At 51.8% G+C, this 9,458-nt stretch overlaps 1 protein-coding gene across 5 annotated transcripts in view; it reads right to left on the bottom strand.

Moving 5' to 3' along the window:
• The window catches only part of TK2 (thymidine kinase 2), a 34,043-nt gene continuing 24,585 nt past the window's right edge, over nt 1-9,458 (bottom strand). For 4 of the 5 annotated variants that reach the window (XM_015067978.3, XM_015067961.3, XM_027075911.2 and 1 more), the window contains 4 exons: nt 9,348-9,436; nt 8,667-8,746; nt 6,134-6,214; nt 1-4,980 (listed from right to left, as the gene is read on the bottom strand). In XM_015067978.3, coding sequence (XP_014923464.1) covers nt 4,882-4,980; nt 6,134-6,214; nt 8,667-8,746; nt 9,348-9,436 — 349 coding nt within the window. In that variant the 3' untranslated portion in view covers nt 1-4,881. Of the gene's footprint in view, nt 4,981-5,664; nt 5,732-6,133; nt 6,215-8,666; nt 8,747-9,347; nt 9,437-9,458 lie in introns of all 5 variants that reach the window. The other variant, XM_027075910.2, reaches the window with a different exon arrangement.

The following is a 9,458-nucleotide window of genomic DNA, read 5'->3' as shown; positions in this document are numbered from 1 at the left end:
AGCAAGAAAACCATTCGTTTATTGTGTAAGGAACTCCAGGGCCTTGCTGGTACAAGAAGCAGTGTCATTTCTCACGGCCTGAGGAGCAGTTATGTCTCTCCCAGCTCTCCCTCTCACGCCTAAGGATGCCAGGCGCAGACCCAGAGTCCCCACAAGAAACAGGAGCATTTATAAAAAGAAAAGAAAGGCCAGTTGGTTGCCCCATACTCTGCTATTCTAGAAAGGTCATGAGGCAGTTTACAGAGGTAAAGTCCCGAAGGTCAGCCTCAACCAGGCCTGTGACCTGTGCCTACTGAACAGATACATCAAGGTGGTCCCAATTAATTGGTGAGAGCGTGTGCCCATGCCGCTCTGACGGAAAGTGCCAGTCACTGCAGCTGCTGCCATTACTCGGCCAACGAACTGCATTCCAGTCAGTTTTCCAGGAAACATCAGATGAACTAACATTTATGGGACACTTACTGCCTACCAGGCCCTGGTCCAGACCCCTTCCATATGCGAGGTCAGTTATCCTCACAGCCCTGAGAAATGAGCAATGCTCCCATTTGATAGATATGATAACCAACACTCACAAGACATTCAACCACCACCAAGATGCCAAGTTTTCTTGGAACTCTGGGATGTCCAGTCCTAGAAACTTTAAACCCAGGGAGTTCCCTGGACTCATCATCCCCGGGAATGGTGTTAGAAAACAGTCACAGGCCCACCCCAGAACTGGATTCCACTCAATTGGAAACTCTGTGGGTGGACCTGGTAATCCATGTTTTAACATGCCCTCTGGGGATTCAGATGTACTGAACCTGGAGAACCAAGAGCTAGAGATTCCCAAAGGGCACAAAAGCCAAGAGTCATCAGCAGCTGCAGACTCCTTAAAACAGTGCTTTTCCCAATGTGTGTTCCGAGGAACACTGGCACTTCTGGAGATTGTTAATGGATATCCCCCAAATGAGGGGTTCTACTGTCAATGAGTCTGAGAGTCCCTGGCTTAAATAAGGGTGAAAAGGTGTTTTTATCACAGGACTGCTTGAGTTTATCTATACTAATGTATCTTGTGCATCTTAGAGAAAATACCCAGGTGGTGCTTCCCAAATTTCCTGGACTACGGAACCCTCTTTTCTCAGAACACCTGTTACTCTCTCCTAGAACACCTGTGTTCCACGGACCCCAGCCTTGAAGAACAACAAGCCAAGAAATGCAGAAATTCGGGAAGAGAGCAGCAAAAGTGGATACCCACTCTGGATTCGGCAAGACTAGCTCTCTGTTTAATGACAGCCTTTGGCAAGCTCACTATCTTATGTAAACTAAAGGAACACAGAGTTCACTCCGCCTTCTTAGAGGAGCTGCGGGGTTGGGGTTATTAGGAAAAGAAAGCCCTGTGCCAGTGACCCTGGGGCTCTGGGTGAGTAATCCACCACCAAAGCCCAGAGGCACCAGGCGGGGTATTATTATTATTAGATTTCCAACAATGGAGGGCTGACATTTCCAAGAGCTCGTCAATTACTTTAATAACTGTAATTCTTCTGGGTGGAGAGGCCACAGGGATAAGTATTACTCATTCCACAGATATGTGAGCATTTGATGTGAGCACCCCCATCCGGCCCCAGGGCTCTAGGAAAACAAGATGGCACAGATTCAACAGCACCCAGGGGGTAGGTAGGTTCTGGAAACGCCTTCTACCTTTTCTCAGAGTTGTACACATTTCAATCCTTCCCCAGGTCTGATGGTGGGGGCCTGGGGGAGTCCCGGCTAAAGGTCTCCAACTGATATATCCCACAGGCAGGGACGGGTACACTTATCTAGGTAAGCAGATCAGGTGGAAATGAAAGAGGACAGGAAGAGAAATGAAAGATGACATTCTTTCCCAGGAACCACGGTTTAGGGAGGGCCTCCTGAGAGCCAAGCTGTGGGAGTGCATTATACTGGTGGCCTCTGCCCTTTCCGGGCTACACCCAGCGCAGGAGGCGGGTTGAGCTGAGGACACTGTGGTCCCTGGCAGTGAGGGTGAGGTGATGTGAGGGCACAAAGGAGGGAGAGAGGGTGCCACAGCACTGACACCACATCTGTGGCCCAGCCTGTGGGTCCTGACTTCCTTCCTGTCTTTCCCACACCTCTAAGGCCTCTAGAAAAATCCTGTTAGAACCTTCTGGCTTATCTTGCAAAGCCTTGCAAAGGTCCTCATCCACATGAGAATTAAAGTATGAATGGGGGACAGACAATATGTCCTGATGCCTTCATTAGCCAGCGTAGGAACTCTGGCACCATCTTGGACAGGGAAGTCCCTGGAGGAAGGAAGCCACAAACCAGGAAGTTGAGCTGGGAACAGAAAGCCAGAGAGAGCCCGGGATCCCATGGCCTCGGAGCCACCATACCAGTCCTGGATCACCCACCTCTGCCCTTTTACGTGCAAGAGAAATACACTTCTATCTCATTTTTTTTTTAATCACTAGGTACATGAACTATTTCTGAATGATTCTAATCATGCATTTTGCATATAAAATTAAAAATATGAAGTATAAATCAGAATTATTTCACTAAACATGCTGAGTACAAGAAGATGTATATGCTATTAAACATTTTTTTTTTTTTTAATTACCAAGGGTCAAAGCCGCTGAGGTGGCTCTGGGGTATACTCATGCAATGCTCTACAGAACCCCACCTCAGGGTAAGAATGGGGCAACACCAATAAATCTGGAACGTCACTGCCCTGGCTTGCCCTGTCAGCAATTCAAGGAGCCAGCCCCTGCCATGCCCCTCCGAGCCATTCCTGGGAGTCCCTGAGGAGTGCCTCCCTCAGCTCTAAAAACTAGGTGTCGTGCCTACCGTGTGCCATCTGCCCTTTTCCTGCCCTGCTCCATGACTCCTGATGTCACCAGCCCTGCCTGCCACATGGGGAAGGCAAGCCTCATATATGCAAGCTGAGCACCAGCCATTTTGTGTGACATACGTAGGCTGGGAGATTTTTGCCACCTGCACTGGCCGCTGCAGGTACACAGCATCCTGTCCGTGGTGCCAGAGCAAGAGGATGGCGAGCTTTTTTGGACCCAAACCTCCCATGTTAGGAAAGATGGGGTTTAGAAAATGAAACCACATTATCCTACTGGCAAAAGGATGCTGCAGGGAGCTAAAATCACTGGCCTAGGAAGCACTCCAAAATTAACCTCAGGTTTTCAGTGAAGAATTTATTGGCTACTACAGAGCAAGATTTTATTTATTTTTTAAAATTACATTTCCCCCAAAACAGATGCTCAAATTAAGCTGTGGGGAAAATACTGGACTGTTCATCTACAAATTCCCAGAGACTTCCCTGGCCCGTCAAGATCCCCGGTAGCACAGGCTCTCGCCTCCCCTGGGCATCTAGTCAATCACTGACATTTGGGCTGAGAGGCTCATCCCCACGGGGCTGCCCCTCATCCTGCCCACGTAGCCCAAGATTTGGTCCAGGAGTCACAGTCTTGCCCCCTTAGTGCTCCCTCTGGAACTGGACCACCAGAGCACCTATAACCCACGCAGAGTCAGACAGCTGCACGCACAGGTGCCACACTCCCGCAGAGGCCGTGGCGAGGCCTTCCAACCTGCGTTTACACCAACCGCTGCTCAGGAGAGCTGAGGCCTGCTTCCCCAAAGCTCACAACTGGCCCCTCTCTGTGTCGACAACAATCTTCTGATCTCCACCCACCTCCAAAATATCAGGAATACCAGTGCTCCAAGAGCCTTTGCTTGTGAGCCCTGACCTTCTTGTCCAGACTGTCTCCTAAGAGAATGTTATTTCTACTTCCCACTGGACTCAAGAGGCAGCTACGGCTGTGATGTATTGTTACAGCTGAGAAGCTAAGATATATTCTGAACCAATAAAGATGAGTTCATGCTCTATGATCCAAGGTGTCCCCTTCATGGAAAAACATTTCAAAAAGACTTAAGGCCACTCAGGCCTCTCCCACAGCCCACAGACTCTCAGTAATTCCAAGGGCAAAGCTCCTCACACAGGCCATCACAAGGTAAGAGAGCCTCAGAAGCCAGGGCACTGGTGCCCCTTGCCCCAGCTTGGCACCGGGCAAACCACCCAGGCACCAAAAGCCATGTCCCTGACATGGAATTGGCAGCAGCTCAGGCAGGCCTTTGTCACCAAGGACACCAAGCACCGTGCAGAAGTCAAAGCACGATTCTCTCAAGGACACGGAAGTCCAGATGATGAGGTGGTAAATGCCGCAGCAGCCTCATGCTGGGAAAGCACCGGACGCTGGGCTCAAGCCAAACACAGCACAATTTTGTGAAGGTCTAGGAATGCTGACTGTCCTCGAGAACTGCTCACATAATGAGAAAATGAGGATGCTGGCTCCACGCACTGCTGGCTCTCCCCACACAGACGTGAGATCTCTAGCAAGGGAAGACAGGCTCTCAGGATGAGAGGCAGAGAACGTTTCAGAGTCGCCAAAAGTCTGAATTGTGCCAACTCCACTGTCACTGGCTGTGTGACCCTGGGGAGTCCCTTGGCCTCGCTGAGCTTCAACTTCCTCCCTGGGATGTAAGGGCCACTACCCCACCCTCCTGGGTGGCGGGGAAGGGTTAGAGACTCCAAACCCAGCATGAGGTCAGGAGGCTCTTCCCTTAATCAGAGGGACCCAGCAGTGGGAAACCACCAGGAGAGGCACTGGGGGAATGCAAGGCTACGACCACCAAAGGGCATGACAAACCCACTGGTCCCATTTGTCATTTACCTGCAAGGACCAGAGACCCAGGAAGAAGACACTGGCAAAGAGGAAGAGACCATTAGGAAAACAATGTGGCCAAATATAAAGCCCTCCCGAAAGTTGATTTTCCCAAATTGCTCCTAACAGCTAACTTGGCAGCAGTGGGCATTTTTCTGGCATGATCTTTCCTGTTCTATGAGCCATGTTTCTGATTCTCTGGAGTTAGTATGCGGTCCCGGTTTTGTTCAAAGAGTTCTAACATTTTCTTCCTGTCGTGGTCAGCCTCAATCACCTGGAAATTAAACACATGGATCACCGGGCTGCACTTGACCTCAACATCCTCCTCCCTTCACGATGAAGAGGGGGAGAGGTAGACACAGGCAGGATGAAGCGGGAGAGGCAGAGAAGCCCAAGGTCACAGGCAGAGAAAATGGAAGCATAAAAGCAAAACAGCACCTGGTTCTAGGTCAATTCATATTCTCAACTGTGTTTTCACTTAAGAATCCACTACAGCTGTCCCTGTGGCCAGCCCACGAATGATGTTTTTTTTTCCCCATCATGTTATATTATCCAATCATGAGGGGGAAAAAATAGATTTTACTTCTTCAAAACTCCAGCACAGTAATATCTCACTTTTTGGCAACCTTGTGGCCCGCGAGCACCGTGAGTAGAGGTATTTGAGAAGCCCAAACAGATGTCCCTCAGGCCATGCACCAAAGTCTGTGTGCGGCCCTCCCTTGCATCCCACGCTGTGCACGCACTCCTGACAGTCTTAGCACCCATCTGCCTGCCTCAAGAAATTCAGCAGCAGCAAATCGGAAAACGAGGGGACAGGGAAGCGGGGAAACACGGATGGAGCGGAAACGGCGACACAGTTAGAAGTGGCGAGTGTCAGCAGGAGAAAAGGGGGCGGCTATACAAAGCCAACGCGGGAGCTCAAACACGTGAGTGGTGTGGGGCAAACAGTCCTACACACCTCAGCACCTCCTAAGGGCATCGCTGGGTAACAGCCCAGGACAGCAAGTGGTGCTCCTCCAGACGCCCTGGGTCACCAAGAAAGGGGGCAGTGAGGCTCTGCGCCTGCTATCCACTGAAGAAGGGACGGCTGCATCGCAAAGACCCAGCTCGAGTGCTTAAAGCCAAAACGCACGTCTAGAGGCTTCAGCCATTGGGGACACTCCTTCCCTGGTGAGGCTGGATAAGTGAGATGCTACTGTGGCCACCGGTGTAATGACACTGGGACAGGTCACCTTCTCTCAGGACTGTCCAACTAACTCTGAGACTCAGTCCAGAATGGGGACCGGGCCAGAGAAAGAGCCCTTTCCACCCTCCCTGCTTCCTCCTTCTCGATCCTCCAGCTATGAAGGAACTCGTGCTTCCCCGGACTACAGAGTGGCTGACATTCCCTGGGTCACTCCTCCTTCTAGAAAAGAAGGGGAACTTACCAGAACAGGGGCTGCCACAGGGAAAAGGCCTCCTTTGAAGAGCCACTCCTCATAGAGGCGGTGAAGAGCATCCAAGTATTCCTGCCAGGAAACACACACACACAGACACACACAGACACAGGCTGTCAGGAGCAGGGAGGGGGACAAACCTCTCCACCAAGGGTCTTAGGCCGGGGGGTGAATGTTGATGACCACAGGGCAGTGGCTTGGACAAAGGAGCCTACAACCGCTGACCTGGTCCAGGCGGACAGCAGTAAATGCAGCGGCTCCCTCTACCAGCCAGCTCGGGCAGGGCAACAGTCAGAGGTTTCACTAGGGCCGTGGGCTCCACCCCTCCCTGCTCCACTGGTGCCTTACGCACACCCTCCCACCTCGCTTCTCACACTTCCTGCCACTTCTCCAGCAGCAGGGCCATCAGCTCCTTCATGGTGGAGCCCACAGCTGCCCCACAGCTGGACAGCCCAGCCCTGGGCAGCCTCTGACCCCTCCCCTCTGACCTTCCCTCCAAGAGGACAGTGACCCTCACTGGCCTAGGGAATCCCATTCCTGCTGCTCCTACTCCCTAGATGACTTACAACCTGTGGACCCTCTAGACCATGAAGACCAACTTCATTTAAAAATTTTTTAATGTTTATTTATTTTTGACAGAGAGAGAGAGAGAGACAGAGCATGAGCAGGGGAGGGGCACAGAGAGAGGGAGACACAGAATCTGAAGCAGGCTCCAGGCTCTGAGCTGTCAGCACAGAGCCCGACACAGGGCTCGAACTCACAGACTGCAAGATCATGACCTAAGCCCAAGTTGGACGCTCAACCGACTGAGCCACCCAGGCGCCCCATGAAGACCAACTTCAGAAAGCCCCACGAGGTGGAACCCAAGGGAAAAGAGGCCCGGACATGCCCCTAAGCCATTAGTGCCTCTGCACAGGCAGGACTGGACAGCACACACTTCCATACGCACAGGCCAAGGTGCTTTTGCTGCCCGTGACCACCTCCCCAAGCAGCAATTTACTGCCAGCCCGGAAGTTCTTAGAGAAACCGCACTGACACCTTTTCCATCCACCACTGAGTTCTCCCTTGGCAACAACAGGTTTGTCCTATAGGCCACGTCAGAAATGTTAGGATAATGGCTTGGCTAATGGCTTAGAGGGACTCCAGACTTGTCATTTCTTCAGAACATCTGTGTCACTGCACAGAGTGGCCATGCCCTACCTTGGCATGGCCCAGCCCCACTCCACTGCACCCTTCACTCCTGTCTCTGGATTTCAAAGGAGCTGCCTAGAGAGAGGCCCATGCCTTCATGGCTGGAATCAACCTTTCTGGTGCCCAAGGAAAATAAGGCTAGGCAGGCCTCAGGAGCAGGACAGGTCTTCCAGGGCCCCAAGTCCAGCCCATCCTGAGCTCAGACCCCCATGACACCCCAGTAAATGCCTGCCAGCCTCTGTCTGTGTACCGCCAGAGGCATTCGTGTAGGGCATTCAGTTCAGTACTAACTGAGCAACTCCTAGGTGCCAAGTCCTGGGAAACATGCTGGGGATGCAAAGGGAATAAGATCTAATCTTAAAAAGCTCACAGTTTGATGATAGATGGGGAACAAACATACAGACAAATAGTTTCAGTATGCTTGTCCTTAGGGCTGTGATCATAATACACCCAGAGGCTAGAGGAGCACAATGGAGGGAAGGTCAGGGAAGGCCTCCTGGAGAAAGTGACATCTGAGCTGAACTTGGAAGGCAAAAGAAACCACCATACAAAGGCACATTTATGTAACTACATGGTGAGTGTGTTTGTGTGTGTGTGTGTGTGTGTGTGTGTGTGTGTGTGTGTAGCCACAACTAGTCTCTATGGCCAGAGCATGAAAAGCAGGAAGTGGAGGGAGATAACACCAATCAGGCAGTGGGGACTTCAGCCTAGACAGCGGCAAGGCACTGAGGGCTTATGGCTGGGAGACTGCATGAATGGCATTCTATACTGGACACATCACCCAAGCAGCAATGTGGAGACCAGATTTTGGAGGGAACGTGCGGAGTGAAGGACCAGGACAAGGAGGGCAGTCCAACGGCTACAACAGTCCTGACTACAGTCCATGTGGCCCTGAGCCAGGACCCAGAAGGGCAAGATGCTGGGCAAGTCGTAGAGAAGGCCACCGCCAAGCCCAGCACTGCACTAAGCACTGGGGATGCAGTGCAGGTGGGAGGGCATGTTCTAGCGAGGACCCAGAGCTGGGCCCAGAGGCAGGTCACCTTCAGGAGGTGGACAGGATGAGCCCTGGGGGCACCTGGACAGGGAGTGGAGAAGGGACGCCTCTGAGCACAGAGGGCGCCAAGCAATGAGTCCCGAGCCACAGGAAGTGAGGTCGATCTGGACTCTGCACAGGGTCTCCAGCCACAGAGGAAGTCAGAGTTTACTCTCCTGCATGCTCAGTTCCCGTTTCTTCCTCTGTGACAAGACAACAGTGACCTCACAGAGGGAAGGGCCGGGCTGCGATGGACATGGTTTCCCGGTCATTTTGAAGCAGGTTAAAGAGGGCTCTTACCAGGGAAATGACTGTCTCCTCCTCCCTGCATCTCATCTGTAACCTCTGATAACAGGTCTCAGGGGTGGTCCGGAGATAAACTGAAATTTAAAAAATCATACATGGTTCTAATTACTCTGGTCATGGCTTGGAAGTCAAAGCCGAGGGGAGGGGGAAGGAAGGTGTGTGGGCAAGACGTGGAGAGAAACATCCGCCAGCAGCTCTGAGCAGAAGACACAGACCACAGCCAGCTCACAGCCCAACCACTAACCAGCTGTGTGGCCTGACAGGCATCTTGACCCTCATCCCAACTTTAATTTTCCTTCCATGTCACCAGCCCCACAGGGTTGTTCTGAGGCTGAATGAGCTTCCATGCATACACAAAGCTTAGCACAGGGTCTGGCACAATGGGTCTCAGTAAATGTCCAGATCCTGTCCCTCCTCCTTCTCATATAAACTAGAAAAAACAACATCAAATCACAATGGACCAGGGGAGAGCAGCTTGAGTAACAAAGCCCAGGGAGGGTGCTTCTATAGGAGGAACCAAAATGCCCCCAGATTCTGTCTGCCATTGGACAGAAGGCTGAATTGGTGTGGGAAAAGAATCACCAGTGGTTAGGGCCCCGCCCACCGTCCCTGCTGGTTGGTGGTCCAGCCAAGTGCGTCCTCACTGGGGGAGGAAGGTCGGGAGGGGCCTCTCACCTATCAAATCAATGGACACGTCGATGTTCCTCACAATCCAATCAAACCATTCTGCCAGAATCACATAGTCCACTTCAGGCATCTTCCCACTATAATGAGAGTTATTAGGGT

This window comes from Acinonyx jubatus, chromosome E2 (genome assembly GCF_027475565.1).
Source record: "Acinonyx jubatus isolate Ajub_Pintada_27869175 chromosome E2, VMU_Ajub_asm_v1.0, whole genome shotgun sequence".
Lineage (NCBI taxonomy): Eukaryota > Metazoa > Chordata > Mammalia > Carnivora > Felidae > Acinonyx > Acinonyx jubatus.
Note: the sequence above shows the minus strand (reverse complement) of the source record. Positions and strands in the feature narration are given on the sequence as shown.